Source organism: Furipterus horrens, unplaced genomic scaffold, assembly GCF_987537825.1.
Source record: "Furipterus horrens unplaced genomic scaffold, mFurHor1.1.pri manual_scaffold_2, whole genome shotgun sequence".
NCBI classification, from domain to species: Eukaryota; Metazoa; Chordata; class Mammalia; order Chiroptera; family Furipteridae; genus Furipterus; species Furipterus horrens.
The window spans coordinates 141,857,643-141,873,819 of record NW_028327172.1 but is presented as its reverse complement, the minus strand read 5'-3'; the positions used below and the strand labels follow the sequence as shown (position 1 = coordinate 141,873,819).

At 42.4% G+C, this 16,177-nt stretch overlaps 1 protein-coding gene and 1 non-coding gene across 3 annotated transcripts in view; one reads left to right on the top strand and one right to left on the bottom strand.

The window, feature by feature from the left end:
* Window positions 1–539: 539 nt before the first annotated feature.
* Window positions 540–644, bottom strand: LOC150019635 (U6 spliceosomal RNA). Its single transcript, XR_016509407.1, has one exon. It is a non-coding gene; the product is annotated as a U6 spliceosomal RNA (small nuclear RNA).
* A 9,833-nt stretch (window positions 645–10,477) lies between these two features.
* Window positions 10,478–16,177, top strand: part of FAM171A1 (family with sequence similarity 171 member A1) — a 121,843-nt gene continuing 116,143 nt past the window's right edge. For both annotated transcript variants that reach the window (XM_090266562.1, XM_090266561.1), the window contains exon 1: window positions 10,478–10,690. In XM_090266562.1, coding sequence (XP_090122688.1) covers window positions 10,594–10,690 — 97 coding nt within the window. In that variant the 5' untranslated portion in view covers window positions 10,478–10,593. The remainder of the gene's footprint in view (window positions 10,691–16,177) is intronic.

Genomic DNA, 16,177 nt, shown 5'->3' with positions numbered 1-16,177 from the left:
TAGGTTCTTTTAAATTGGTGTTTCAGGATTCTTTGGGTATAATCCCAGCAGTGGAATCACTGAATCGAAAGGCAGTTCCATTTTTAGTTTTTTGAGGAAATTCCATACTGTCTTCTACAGTGGCTGCACCAGTCTGCATTCCCACCAGCTGTGCTCTAGGATTCCCTTTTCTCCACATCCTCTCCAGCACTTGTTGTTTGTTGATTTGTTAATGATGGCCATTCTGACCTGTGTGAGGTAGTATCTCACTATGGTCCTAATTTGCATCTCTCTGATGGCTAGTGATGTTGAGCATCCTTTCATATGCCTATGGGCCCTCTGTATGTCCTCCTTGGAGAAGTGTCTGTTCAGGTCCTTTGCCCATTTTTTAAGTGGATTGCCTATCTTCCTAGTGTTGAGTTATATGAGTTCTTTATATGTTTTGTAGATCAAACCCTTCTTCGAGGTATCATTGGCAAGTATATTTTCCCATATTGTTGGTTCCCTTTCCATTTTGCTGATGTTTTCTTTAGCCTAGCAGAAGCTTTTTAGTTTGATGTAAAAATATGGAACACTTCACAAATTTGCATGCCATCCTTGCTCAGGAGCCATGCTAATCTCTGTATCGGTCCAATTTTTAGTATATGTGCTGCCGAAGAGAGCACAAGACTTCTCTCTCTAATGTTCCTCCGCCTTCTCCATCTCTCCCTCACCTCATTTCCTACTTTCTTCACACAATACCTTTCTCTGCATTATTTTCAGTCTTCAAAGTGTTTTTACCTATATCATCTTGTCACCAAAAAAGTATTTTGGTACACTTACCTGCAAATCCCAGTTGTAATCATAACTGTCATTTTATGTGGTAAATGCTATAGGTAACTGTTCTGCAGTTTTTCATCCCCTGCCCCTCCTCGCAGGTATGAGCTTAGACTCACTGGGGATTAAATTTGTGACTTTGCTTCAGTGCCAAACACTAAGTCTTTGCCCTGAGTATCCCATTCTCCTCATGTTCCTTACTCTGCTGATTAGCTCTTCCTTCCCCTATTAGAGAACCTTTGGAGACAGGAAAAATAGTTACCTAGTTTCCTGTTTCGCCTGAACTGTTTATTATGTTTAATTAACTCCTCTATGGTGATTTCTATTTTTGTTGGCCAAGGTAACATTCATATTTGAAAATTTAGTTTTCAGCTGGTGGTTGAATTCTAAACTGTTTACCAAAGTAGGTCTGGCTTTTGTGATTCAGCCCAGATAAAGACAGCTACTGCCTTTCAGTTACTCGGAAGGCACTCACAGGTGGTGGTGTGGGTGCTTGGTTACCAAAGATGGTTAAGTTTGCACTGTGGAAGTGAAAAGGCAGATCTGTCACCATCAGTGTCTGTGACAAGTGAAAAGAGAAAATGATGGGGCTGGCGGATTAAGTTTCAAAACATAATAAAAACTTAGGGTCCAATACACAAAGAATTAATATGATTTTAAGGACTTTCTTCACCTAGTATGAAGATTTAAATAAGTGATTGACCAGCATGTCTAGAGTTTCTGGTTTTGCCCCTGTGTGTCTCAAAGATACTTATCCTCATGGGAAATGTCCTAAAAGTGCCTTCCCGAAAAAGTCTAGTCTTCCAGGAAGCTTTTCTTCACTGTGATAACAACCACAGTCTTGGAAATCAGGAAGTTAGGTAGATGCCACTTTATCCTGCAGGCGGCATCCAGAACCAGCAAACTGTGGGCATCCATTTCTCAGTTCAGCTGGTTTAGCCAGATTCTTTTGGTTGTAAATTGAGAAAGCCCAATTCAAGATCGTTAAAGGGAAAGAAAGGAGTTTATTGGCTTAACAAGCGAAAGTCCCAGGGAGAGCTGGACGGGATTCAAGGGCTCGTCTCACTCTATCTCTTAGTTCTGCTTTGTTCTGTTTTGACTCCATTCTTAGATTCTTACCGCATGGGGGCAAGATGGCTGCCAGAAGTTGGTGGCTTTTATACTCTCCTGTCATTAATTCCAGTTGGAAAAGCCCACCTCTCTCTCTAGTTTCAATTTTTTTTAAAGTTCTGGAATCAAATCATATTTTTTACAAAGTATTGACTTGGGGGTGGGTGAAGGAAAAGTCTCTAGGTTGTGAGCTTTTCAATCTGTCCGATGCTTTTGATAAGTTTAGGAAGGTCACCTTTTATGCTACTACAGGATGCTTTCCTACCAAGCTTCCTGAGAATCAGCTGTCAGGGCATGCAGAGTGAGAATCAGGCCTCTTCCAGGAGGCTTGGACCCATTCCCTTCCCCTTTCAAGGACTGATGCCTCTTGACTATATTTCTCTAGGTCCCTGGTTTCCATTATCCTCAGGGAAATATACCCAGGACCACTGCTCATTGATCTACTAACACCTTCACCCCAGGTAAAGGCAGATTCTGGAGCAGATGTGGTAAGGGAGACAATGCCCAAGCCTTCCAGAGTGGTGACTCAAAAATATTTATTTGAAAAGTAAATATTTTTATTTAGACAAAAATGTTTGTTGTTATATAACATCTTTCTTAGGTGTTATAAGTTGAAAGAATCATTTTTTGTATCATTTGTTCACCAACATCTAGCATTTCCCATGACATCTTACATTTCATCTGAATTATTTCTAATCCATCAAATCTATTTATGTCAACCAATAGGTAAGCCAGTAGGTAAGTGCGGAAAGTCATTTCCAAGCAAGGTGTTGTCAAGATCTTGAGGAAGATATCGAGATGTAGAAGTGAATATTCCTTTAAAGAGCTTGCACCGTGGAAAGAGAAGATTATTGCTGTAGTAAAGATATCACACTCAGGTTTTTAGTTTTTTTAGTTTGTTTTTTTTAATGACTGAAGTATGCCTTATTTTGAGGAGAATGTTCCAGAGAGTTATTGCATACATAAACCTTTTCCCTAAATACTGATGTTAGAACTCAGAGGTCAGAAGTTTACACAAACTCAGATAATCCCACCAGATGTTACCATTTTGACTAGTACAGACAGACTGCATGAACTTGGGGAAATGCAGCCCCAAGTCACCTTAGAATCAGGCTGTACATCTTTTCTATACATGGTGTAACATACATATAACACAGCTGTTTCTGACATGTGGTAACATGTAATTAGAATGATAACTCACTCTACAAAATAGTTAATGGATGAAATAAACCTTACTTGTCAGAAAGCAGTGTGGACTTGGAGGCCATGACAGAGGTGTGACTTGAACCACACCTTGAAAGATGGAAAGGAATTAGAGGGTCAGCATCAGCAAAGGTCTCACAGTGGGAATGTTCAAGTGTACTTCAGGGTACAGGGAGTGCCTCCTGCTTTTCTGAAGTGGGGTCTCTGAAATTAGTCCTGAGAGGGAAGTTCAGAAAGGTGGAAGTGTGGGACTGGAGAGGGTCTTCGGTTACCTTAAACTTTGGGCCCAAGGTAAGGACTCAATAAATACTTGTTAATTCATAAATCAATCCAATGTAGCAGAGATATACGTAGACTAATTGGAAGTATTTCTTCTAGGTAAGATATGATTTTTCACATTGTCAAGTAGTTATTGAGCTTCAAACATTTTTCCTAGATATTAGAAATATATTAATAGTGAACTAGACAAAAAGCCCTATTTTCATAGAGCTTATATTTTAGTGAGAGTTTAGTAACAGACAGTAAGAGTTGAAGAACTAAATTAAGATCATCTCAGATAGTGACAGGTGTTGTTAGGAAGACAATAAAATGATGGACAATAATTTGGAGGAAGAGGGTTACTTTAGATAGGGTGGTCAGAAGGGTCTTTGGTGAGGTAACATCACCAAGCTAATGTTCTGAAGGAACATCAAACACACAATTGTTCGCACACATGAGGGTCCACAGGGTGCCTTCACTCCTCCATGCATTTCTCCTGTGCAACCACACCTTCTATGCTAGGCCTGGAGGTGCCTTCTCCTGGGCCTTCCTCACTTCTGCAAAGGTAGCCTGTCCTACCCAGCCTAGCTGTGTGACTTTAGGCTGGCCCCTTATTCTACTTTCTTAATTGTGAAACATAGTTTTTTCATGTTTCTTTTAGTTCTAGCATTCCATTTCTACCATTGCATTTCATGTTCAAAAATGCAGAAAAGATACTGGAACTGTTGTAAAGGGGCCAGTAATGTTTTGAGTTATCCTTGAACCTAGAACTGAGGTGATAACCATGTTCAATCATCCAACCACTAGGTTCTAGGGTTTGTTTGGGTTTTTTTTATGACATTTCCAGACTTCCTTGCAGCCAGGCTTCTGGATAGGAGTTAAGTTCTGCCTACTAGATGTTCTTGGTAGAGATTTTGGAAGCAAAAATGAGACAAGGCTGTCTCCCTGTTCCTGGCCTGGAAGTTCTAGAAGGAGACTGGCAGGAGGTCAGGGTGAAGCCCTGCTGCCTGATCACTGGACCCAGTAAGAGTACAGGGTCTTGAATGCAATCTTTGCAGTGCAGCTTCCTGCCTGGGGCTGAGGAAGCAGCTCCCCAGGCTTCCTGATGCCTTGGAGGCCCGGCCTGGAAGCCCTGCCCTAGCCCTTGCACAGATTTCAGGAGCACCTAATTCCCTGCAGAACACCTGGCTAGCAAACTAGAGGGATTTCTCTTCCCATCAACTGAGCCCTTACTAGTGGAGCCTGTAACCTATCTTCAGAAAAAGGAAATGCTCTTTCAGATCATGGTTATTAAAGTTTTAATTTATACATCTTTATTTCCAAATCATTAGAAACCCATTGTTCCCAAGTATATCTGTCAGGGTTCTCCAGAGAAATAGGACCAATAGGATAATGAGACAGAGATAGAGATAGAGATAGAGAGAGGGGGGGGAGATAAATAGGGATTTACTATGAAGGATTATCTCACATGATATGCAGGCTAAGAAGTCCCATGGTGTGCCGTCTGGAAGCTAGAGAAGCAGGTGATATAGTTTGGTCGAAACCCAAAGGCCTGAGAACCAGGGAAGCCCCCAGTGTAAGTACCAATCCAGGGTCCCAAGGCCCAAGAACCAGAAGCACTGGTTACTGAGGGCAGGAAAAGATGGATGTCCCAGTTCAAGCCAAGAGCAAATTTGTCTTCCCTCTATTTGGGCTTTTAAAGGATTTGATGATGCCCACCCACATGGGAGAGGGCTGTCTACTTTACCCAGTTCACCAGTTCAAATGTTAATCTCTGCCTCCAGAAATATGCTCACAGACACACGCAGAAATAATATTTTACCAACTATCTGGGTATCCTTTGGCCCAGTCAAGTTCTCATATAAAATTAACCATCACACCAAGAAATATACCTCCCTACATAAAGAACCAACCTCCTTCTGCTCAACCCATTACTCTCAGGAATCAATATTCTTTTAGCAAAAGCATAAATAGGGTTCGGGCATATTTAGAGTGGAACTCTTTGCCCTGTATCAAACATGTGACTGGGGAGAGGAGTTATATAACCAGAACTTGTAACATTAAGTAAGTATTGCCACTGACTTACAAATCAACATTTGAGACACAAAATGCAAAGACTCATATTTCGACATTATAAAGCCAGACCTTTCAAGGATTATGAAGGATTTTTTTTCCCCCTCCTCTTACTTTTTTGGAGAAAAGCATTGATTTTTACCCAGTACTTCCTGAACAGAAAAGTTAGGAGTTTAAGCGAATTTTTATTTGTTCTTTTTCTGGCAGGAGAGGGGCAATGTTGTCTTTTAAATTTACTTTCTGAAGATTTCAAAAGACTACAACTATGAAATATCTACTAAAATTTTTATGAAACTTTATATACCATTGAATTTCCTTTCTCCACAGAAGTCTCCATCTCTTTAGAAGATGCAAATAGAACATTAGCAGCTAATGCAATCTAGGTTAAGACTCTATCAGAGGAGAATTTCAGAAGCCTATGTGCGAATACAGTCCATTCAACCCTTTTATTTTATACAGAAAATGATCTCCTAAGGCTGTATACATTCAAAGTGAATGCATCTACACCTATTGCATTATTTGCCCAGACAAATCACCTCCTCACCCCTATTTCCATGTTTGTGGGGCATATAATGAAGGGGACTCTTGGTGGGAGAGACTGTTGTTTAATAATTAAACAGGACTAGGGCATTAAAAGAAATGACCTGGCAGCAGATAGCTTTGGGTCAAGAGCCTCAAAATTAAAGAGAGAGGAAATGGAGAGAAAGGAAAATAAAAAGAATAAGAAACTGCTTCTCAAAGAGTTAGGGTCTCTAGCACCAGGAAGCTTTCCTCCCGTTTCCGGTACAGAAAACAAGAGATCAATTCATGCTATTTACCTTCTCCATTACGTTATTTTCCTGGTGTGTTTTTTTGTTTTTGTTTTTTGTAACTTTTTAAAGTTTCCTCTGGAAAAACAAAAAACAAAAAACTTTTCTGCCTTGCTGGATTGATATTCCCTTCCAAGTCTCTGAAAGCAGATCCTGGCAACCACAAACAAACATTGCTTCCTGTTAGAACTGGAAGCTCACTTTCCCATTCTCCATGAGCTTTCCTTGTCTATACTACAGTAATTCGGTGGCCAGCAAAGGGTTGTGCTAGAATCTTTCCCTTGCTCTAATGGAACAGTCCTAAAGTGTACCTCTGGGCAGCCAGATTCTTGGTGAGCCACTAGCCTCTGAGTATTCTTTCCAACAGCCAGGACCTAGGGTTATGTCCTGGTCTCCTACAGTTGCTGTGGGGCATGCAAAGGGGCACAGCCACACAGCAGATCTGAAAATACACTTCCATAGAATCACTCTTGCAGGCTAATGTACACTTGCAGCATCTCATGGGAAGCTGACATCAGACATCCATTCACTGAATTATTTCCTTAACAAGATGCTACTCCTGGATGACAGCTTGAATGACAGAAAGGAGGTTGTATGAAAAAAAAAAATTAAAAGAAGGATGTCTCTGGAAGAAAGATCCTGTTGCAAAGTCACAGAGACTGACCTATGTGTGCTGAGCCACAAATAGAGCACGAAGTGCTGGAGTGTCAGGGTTAAAAGAAACACAGCAATTCCTTTTGAATAATTTCTTCACCTTTTTCTTTTTCTTTCACAAGTGGATGTCAAACTGGTTCTGAAAAAAATGCTGAGCCCTTCTAATTTCTACCCATGGCTACATTTGATCTAACTTTAATAAAAGCAGCAGCCAACAGAAGTGGGAATATCCGGGACACACTTCCTGATCTGTACAAACCTCATAAAAAGTTTGTTGTTCACGGGCAGCTTTTTTACTCAGGGGCGGATGGTGGGGTGAGGGACGGGGGCAGGGCGGACAGGAGCAGAAGGGGGAAAAGGAAGGAAAATGCCTCTTGAAGTAAATTTAGATTATTAAAATTCCACCACATGGTTACCAACCTCAGGAAAGGTTTCAATAGAATAAAGAATCTTGGGCTCAGAAACCTTGACATGGAGCCTGTAAAATCAAGGCCTCTGGAACATTCAGGCAGGAAAAGTTCTGTACATGGCATCACTGTTTTTGGCAGTAAACTTGCAAATTAACATCAAATGCTGCACAGTCAGGCAACTTCTAAGCAATTTCAAGTAAGTAAAGTCATAATTCATCTTTGGTCAAACAGAGATTTTCATAAAAGCAACAGGAAAAGTTTTAGAAGGGAAGAAAACTTCTAATTTTCATTGTTCTGCAGACACTCCCTCTCAGGCAGTGATTTTTTTTTCCCCCACAGTTACTAAGTGGGAGTTTGTTTATTGGAACACGAGAAAAGGTAAGCCATATTCTTTTATTCCATAAAGGAGAAGGGTGATTGTTTAATTCTTACATAACTCCGGGCAGATGATATGCAAAGTGCACTTGTTCGTGTGATTTAGCAGATTTGTTCTTTCTTAGCCTCCCACCCAAGTAACTGGAAAACATCCACCTGCTGAGAGAATGCCCATGGGGGTCCCGGCTCTCTTCTTGGCACTGAGATTTGCTTGCAGGTTGAGGGCACACTGTGCAAAGTATTCAACTTATTTTGTTTAATCTGAAAAATCGGGGGGGGGGGGAGTTCTGAAACCATTTATACAAGCCTCAGTGTTGCTATAAAGGTACATAATCTTCCCCTAAAGTGCTATGTAATCCACAAAAATTTTGTTACACACATGATAATAGCAACCATTTTACCTGAGTATCTGTAGTCATGATTATGATCCAAACTTGATCAGATTAATCATTTAGTTAAGTTTACTGATACTACTTCTCCCACTCTTAAATATTCTAGAACTCTGTACTAGGATCACAAACACCAGTGTTTTGAGCGAACAGTAAAGCTTATTTAAAAAATGATATGGAACAGAGTTTAATGCTGTTGTTGTTGTTTTTTATTCTTTATTTTGCAATAATTATGGACTGACAAGAAGTTACAAAAAATCATACAGAGAGGTCCCTTACACAATGTACCCAACCCCCCCAATATAATGCCTTACATACCTAGAGTACATTATCAAAGCCAGGAAACTGACATAGGCACAATACCATTCACTAGATACTATGAACTAGTTTCAGACCTTACAGAGATTAGAACAGGTTTTTAAACCATTTGGGCACAGCTGGAGGTAACTTGAACATTTGCATGAAATTTAGCCTTGGAGTAACCAGGTATAGAGAATTGAGTTTGCTGTCATCTGACCTAGATATCTGGGCAAATTATTTTTCACTGAGCCTGTTTGTTTACCTATAGGATAGGAATTATAATACTACCCAAGTAAATTGGTATGAGGAAACATCTCCAGTCCAGTGAGAGCAGCATATTTTAGGAACCCCAACTGTAACAGTGTCCTTCGTTCCTTCAGAAGACCTTAACACTTCAGTTCTCAGGATTTTTAGGAGTCCCAGGTGATCTCCTCAAAATCAACCTGGTTCTTGATTCCCCACGCCCTTCAGGCTGTTCTTGTCTCTTGATGGAGGCACATCATGAAAGTATTTTAAGAGGGAAGTTTCAATTCTGGGATGGGCTTAATGCCACTTCTCTTAGAAGCAGCTCCCTACACCAAGAAAGTGACTTGAAAACTTTGGGACTGCCCTGCTCCATCCAGCCATCTAGCTGGCCTGGACTCTGTGCTTCTGTGGGCTGACACCCAAGCTGGTTGTAGAGGGTGAGTTAGACCATCATCCCATTCATTTCCCTCCCTTGGCTCTGAGGTGGACCCTGAGGCTTTGACACTGGAAGTTAGAAGGAGGACGGAACAGGCTGCCCCAACTTGTGAGTTTTCTTTCCATCTTCCGGACTACTGGCCACTCTGTGCAGGTGTGCAATTTGCACGAATTGTAGCATTGGTCCTGAGGGTGATGATAAAACCCACATGGGCTTCTCCACTTCCTATTTTTTATTGTGTCTCACAATAATTTGTCATAAGCAAAGGGCAAGTGTCATCTTTCATGCTCTTTTTGGTATGATGCTCAATTAAAACTTCAGTAACAACCCTCATCTGGTCTAGTGTTCTGGAGGTAGCGCTGGGCAGGGGGTGAATCTGGTGTGGACTTCCTTAGAGCCTGGGTCCCTTACTGAGGTTCTGGGGTCACTGCAGTGTTGGCTGGAGAGTCAAGGGTGCCATAAGAGGTGTGTGGAGGGAGGTACACAGGAGCATGTTGAGGGAATGGGAAGTTGGAGTGCGGGTGAGTATACCCTCTGCTTAAGGGAAGCAAGAGGTTTTTGTGAAGAGCTTTGTCCTTGGGACCAGCCTGTTGGAACCTTAGCTCTGTCACTAACCAGCTGTGTGCTAATGACAGATTCTTTAACCCTCCTTAAACTCTATTTTCTCATCTGTAAATAGGGATAACAATACCTATCTCTTAGATCATATTATAGAGAATGCAAAAAAAAAAAAGTGAAGAAAAAGTACCTAGGGCCTCAATCAAGAGAAATTTTCCTACCCACTTTAACTTTCTATGAATATCTAAGCTCAATTCAACGGGGAGGTGTTCACCTGTCAATACTCAGGCACTGAGGGCGTAGAACAATTTACACAGGTTTAGGATTACCTTCCCACTGACCTTTAGATTGGGTGTCAAATCTTCCTTGAGAGCATAAGAGGCTTAGGACAAGAATAGTTGCAGGACATTACACTTAGGAAACCGAGGCAGGTCACACCCTGAGACCTTCAGTTAACCAGGTGTGAAGGCCTCAGATCTTAAAAGCAGGTGTTTTTTCCTCCAAAGCCGCGGAGAGTGAGGGGCTTTACCGCTGTACCTGTGCCAAAAGCCTGGCTCCCTGCTCTAGCTGCAGCTCGCGGGCACACAACGGTGCGGACGCAAGGGATACCGTCGCCCTGCGGAAGCCCAACCAGGAGCGCACGGTCCTCCCCCGTGGCGCGGCGGCCGCCAGGTGGCACCAGGACCCAGGAACTGGGCGCTGCCCATGGACAGGTCAGGGCCTGAAGGGGTTAACGGGTGGGCAGGGCCGCGGCGCTGGCGCTTCGGAGAACCCACCGGGGTACGCGGAGAAGGGAGCGGCCGGGGGCTGCGGAGCCCGGCGCCGCGCTGCGCGGGGGCGCGGCCAATTGGACGGCGGCCCCGGCGCGCGCGGAGCCAGGCGACATGGAGGCAGGCGCGGCAGCCAGCTGCCCCTGACCCGCTGCTCCGTCCCGGTGGTCGGCGAGGCCGAGCCGGCCCGGGCTCCGCGGCGTGGAGATGAGCAGGTCGACGGCGCTCCTGCTCTGCCTGCTGGGCTGCCACGTCTGGAAGGCGGTGACCAAGACGCTGCGGGATCCGGGCGCCGGAGCCCAAGGTGGGTGCGCGGCAGGGCCGAGAGGCGAGGCTGGGCCGGGCCGGCGGGCTTTTGTGTGGGCCACGGGTCTGCCGCAGAGGCGGCGGCTGGGAGGCTCTCGGGCCGCATTGTGTCGTCGCCACCGGAGCCAGGCCTGCAGCCCCCGCGCTGCGCTCCGGAGGGGGCGGCGTCGCCTCCCCGGGACGCTGAGGGGCCTGGAGCAGATGCTTCCGAGGGGCTGGGGACAGGTGGGGGTGCGGCTGGCACCAGCTTTGCAGCTTAGGATGATGTGTTCGAATGCATCCGAAGGTCCTTTTCTTTATGCGGTGACACGGACATGCGGCTCAATCTCCTCCTTTGCCCTAGTCACAGGGGCAGCCCCACGGGTCGCCGCCGCCCGCTCTTCCCTCTGGCCTCGGATCCATGAAGCCCGGGCGCGAAGGCTACGCTCGATTCTTTTTGTGTGTGTGTGTGGTGGTGAGGGGGTGGCCGCTAGCCCTAGAGTGCCCACTGCACCCCGGGACCCTGAGGTCCACGGCTGCTGCCAGCCACTGGCCTGCCGCAGTTCGGGAAAGTTTTGGGGGTCTCCTCCTCCTCCCTATTCGACGTCTTCTCTAGGCCTTGAGGGATTTCTTCATCGCCCCAGGAATCACCCTCGGAAGGGGAGAAATAATTGGAACTGGGAGGCCCTAATCACTTGGAAATAACAATCATTTCCAGGTCTGTACGTCGCCAGCTCCTGCCTTTTGTCTAATCTTTGGCCTCTGCAAATCTGCTTTCCAGCTTTGGAAGTAATGTGGTCGCTTCTGAGAAAGGCCGGGAGCCTGTCTTTTGTTTTTAAAGCACGAATATATTTGGGGGGAACCCTAAAGCTTCCTTTGCACGCTTTTGTGGGGATAAAATCGAGTGCTTCTCTGTCGCCTGCCCTTTCAAAAGGGTAAGTGAGGCCGCCGCAGAGGAGCGTTTGCCTCCGCGCAGGATACCGCTGGCTACTTTGCGCGGACCTCTCCGGTCTCCTGCAAGGGTCCCCCTGCAGCCCTGAGAGACCACCCCCCTCCGCCCCAGCCTCCTTGCTCATGTCCTTTCCTTGCAGAAAGCAGTGTGTCCTTTGAAGTCAGCCCTGCAGGCAGAACGAAGAGCGCTCCATCCCGTGTCCTCTTGCTCAGACTCTGCCTTACCCCCATCCTCATGCTAACAGTCTTTTTTCCTTATAACCAACACAGGAGTGGAGAACCTGGATGGTCTTCCACCCCCGAGGTTGTATCAGGGAGTAAGATTCTACCCACAGGCTACTGGGTTTAGTTTGTCATCTACATGTTGAATTAAAGGTTTTCATGTCCATCCCTTGCTCTACCTTTTACCAGTATGATGGTATGATATGACCATTATGAATTGTGTATAAATTTAGTAATATATGTTATGGAAGAGGGGACATTGACTACGTACAAAAGACACGTGTATTTCTTCATGTAGGGAATGAATGTTTACGACATTAGGTCATTGGTGTTGAATTGTAGCCTCTTTCATTAATACCCTACTGCTCTTCGAATCAGCTATTTTAATGAGTGATATTTGCGTTTTAAGGATGCCATTAATTCCAAAGAAGGGGCTGACATTTTTGTTTTCCACTTGAAGTGCAATATATAGAAATGTTAAGTTCATGCACTTGTAAAATAGGGAAGGCTTGATTGGCCTCAACAGGGAAAAAAGGAGTCATGAGAAAAACCTACTAGGTTTAGGTTGGAGACCACATTTTACAGAGATTTTGCTGCTAAAAATCAGATAAGGTAACTCAGTTCTGAGAAATGGAATGTGCTGTGAAGCAGAAGAGAAATGATTAACCTGTGAGGATATTTGTGCCAATTAAGAGAATCTTAGTTAGTATATGGGATGGTTGAGTGGAATATTTTTCCATCTACATTACTTCCTTGATTGGATAAGGATGGCTTTTTAAAGAGTCAAGCCCAGGAGCCCTAACTGAAGTCAGGGTCTCACTACCTGGCATCTGACTTTCAGCTAGTACCATTCTTATGGGAGTGGACAGGATCTCCTTTGACATTCTAAGGTCTCTTTCACCACACTGAGTTCTTCAAACCATCTTGACACTTATATTGTAACATAGTTTTAAATCGCATGTTTCTCTGCTCTCCTGGATCATACACAATGAAGGTAAATGCCACATCTGATTTCACTTTGCATTTTCTGCACCAGTTTGTAAATTGTTCTGCACGTGGTCAGTGCTGCATTGATGAAGGGCTGGAGACAGCTAGTACGTATGCTGTAGTGCAGCGATTTTCAACCTTTCTCATCTCATGGCACACATAAACTAATTACTAAAATTCTGTGGCATACCCAAAAATAGATTTTTTGCCCATCTAACCAAAAAATGCATATAATTTTGATTCAGTTACAACGGCTGTTGTTGTGTTGGCTGTCGTTTGACAGTCTAAGGGAAAAGAGGTCAGTGTCACTGGCAAATAGTCAGGTATTGCATGTTTTAAAAATTCTCGTGGCACACCGGTTAAAAAATCGCTTCTGTAGTGCAACATGTAGTCATCCTCATTAGCACGCATTTTAAAGAGTAAACTTCAAAGTTTTCCCTCTCTGAAACCTAATTTGTAGGACTTTTACTTCTATTGCTGAAACTTACTTGAATCATACTTTGGACATGAATTGTGCACTCAGACATTGTGTACCAACAGGACTTAGAAGTTACTTGGGAAAAACTTAGAGACCTAGAACACACAGATCATATACGATAGTATTATTCCAATTAGATTCTTGGGACTAAATGATACCTACTTTATTAAGCAAATCTTTACTGTGTTATCGGAGGAAACTAGCATCTTGCAAAACTTCTTGGCATAACTTTACTATTTATATATTTAAGACAAGATTTAAGGTTTGGCTTCAGATTCTTTCTTCTTACTGTAGCTGCTTTGAATCAGCAAAGGGATTACAGAGGCAACGGGTCACAGTGAGGCTTTGCTAATCATGAATTTGACTGGTTCTAGAATATGATCGCATATTTTTATTAAGTGTTTCATCTAGGTTGCTTTAAAGTGTTTATAGTATCTTTTTTCTTTTTTGGAAATGTTACAGAAACTATTATTCCAAAGTATTGACTAATTTTGCCTTTCTCCATCTCTTACAAACTGTGCATTGAGGCTGGATTGGTAGAGGAGGCTGTCCTTGAAGAACAGTAAATTGTGCAGATGTGCTCTTTAGGGGTGTATTTTTGAAGCCCAGCACTCTTCAGTGCCAAAAGAGGTCAGAGCTAGGTTAAGGACTTCAGGCTTGGATTTCTGTTGTATGATCTTGACTTTGCTGCTCATTATGTAATTTTGCAATAATGTGTTAACTTTTCGTTCATCTCAGAAAAGCTACACTCTTGTCATGACATTTGAGGTGAGTGGTTGGCTGTCCCTCTTCTTTCTGAGACATCTGTTCTTGGAGAACCTTGAAATTCAGTTCTTAGAACACCTTGATCAATTGGAAGTCCATGAAGCAATGTAAGATATGAGGAGGATCAATCAACAAAGCCTGACTTATGCTGACATAATATTAAGAACATATCAGCTATATAAAACTCACAGACTCACATCCTAGGAAACTGCAGGACTTCATTGATGCCAGGTGTGAGAGCTCTGTCTAGAAGCAACAGGAAAGTCTAGGGAATTTCTGACAAAGTCTTTGAAATGAATTTATGAATTATTTTTGTATCCTATTTGTACTTGTCCTATAATACAAGTGATGCCTGGCTTTCTAAACTAATATCCTGTAAATGAAAGTACTTTCTAAGTTTTAATCAACTCTTATTTTGAACAAATTAGTGATGCTATCTTTGTAAATATAACTGTACATCTTTATTATTGTTCAGAAATACTAATTTAGTAACTTTTAGTAAATATTGCTAAAACATGTGGAAATAAGTTGGGGAGACAACCGACAATACTGTATATTGAAGGAAGAAATGTATAAAAATTTTTTTAAAAACTAGATGAAAGAATTTGTCCTGTAATAGCAACTACCTTGTGTACCTTTTGTGAAACATGTTTAATGGGAATTATAATATTGTTCAATAGTGCAATTATAGTTTGATCAAGGTAGATTAATATTATAAAAAAGTCTTTTGCACTTGATATCACCAAATATAATTTCAGAACTTTTAAAGACAAGTTCTGGCTAAATTATTCAGGTCCAACAAACATGGAACTGAATGTATTTTTAAAATTAAACTTCAACACTCTAATAGACCAATTAATTGTATGAAATAATTGTTTTTTAAAATAAACTATACAGTGTGACCCAATAGTATGCTCTATATTAAGAAAAGTATAATTTTTGTAAATAAGCAAAATTTGAGGCAATTAAATTCTTTAGAAAGTGGTTTATAATAAGTTTCCTTAAAAATAAACATATTTAAAATGATTCTATCTTCTTCTGATTAAGCCTCTGCTTAAAATGATTTGCTAGCTTCTCTTCCTCATCGATTCCAGTCAGTCTACAAAGAATTTTCTTTTTGTTTCACTTACCCTTATAGAATTTGTTAATCCTTACAGATCCTATTAATTAAACCCTTGTAGGTGGATAACTCTACCTTTTCTAACTCTTCCTTGACCTTGTGTCCTAGCTCTATTTCTTTATATCCATCAAGCTACCAGATACCTTCATTTCAGTGCACCAAGTATACTTCAAACTCCTCATCTTCCAACCTCCTTTCCCAGCCCAGCATCCCTGAAGTTCTCTGTCAATGAGACTTGAAATCTGGGTGTCCCTTTAGGTCCTTTCTACCTTATAATCTATGTAACCGGTAATCTTACAGGTGCATTTATATATCATCTTTATATAGATGTCTTTAGATCAAGATAGATGTATTTATATAGTATCAGAAGAATCTTGAAGGTCAAGTTTATACTCCTTGTTCTGGAGATGAGGAAAGCCAAGCTGAGGAAAGAAAGGTGACTTGAGATAATGAAGCTCTAACCACACAGCCCCTTTAGGGAGTTGAAATAATGGCCCCCAAAGATGCCCATTCCCTAATCCCTGGAACCTAGGAATATATTACTTTACATGGCAAAGAGGACTCTACAGAACTGATTAAGTTAAGGATCTTGAGTTGGGAAGATTATTCTGGATTATCCAAGTGGACCCACTGTAATCACAAGGATCCTTACAAAAGGGAGGCAGACTCTGAGAAGATGTGACAATGGAAGCAGAGAATCAGAGTCAGAGAGAGATTGAGGATGTTACATTGCTGCCTGTGAAGGTGGAGGAAGGGCCATAAGCCACGGAATGCAAGCCGCCTCTAGAAGCTAGAAAAGGCAAGGAAACAGGTTCTACCCTGGAGTCTCCAGAAGAAATGCTGCCTTGCCAACATCTTCACTTTTAGCCTGATTTTACAGATTTTGGGGTTCTGACTTCCAGAACTGTAAAATAGTAAATCCATGTTGCTTTAAGCCACTGAATTGTAGTAATTTGTTATAGTAGCAATAGGAAACTAATACA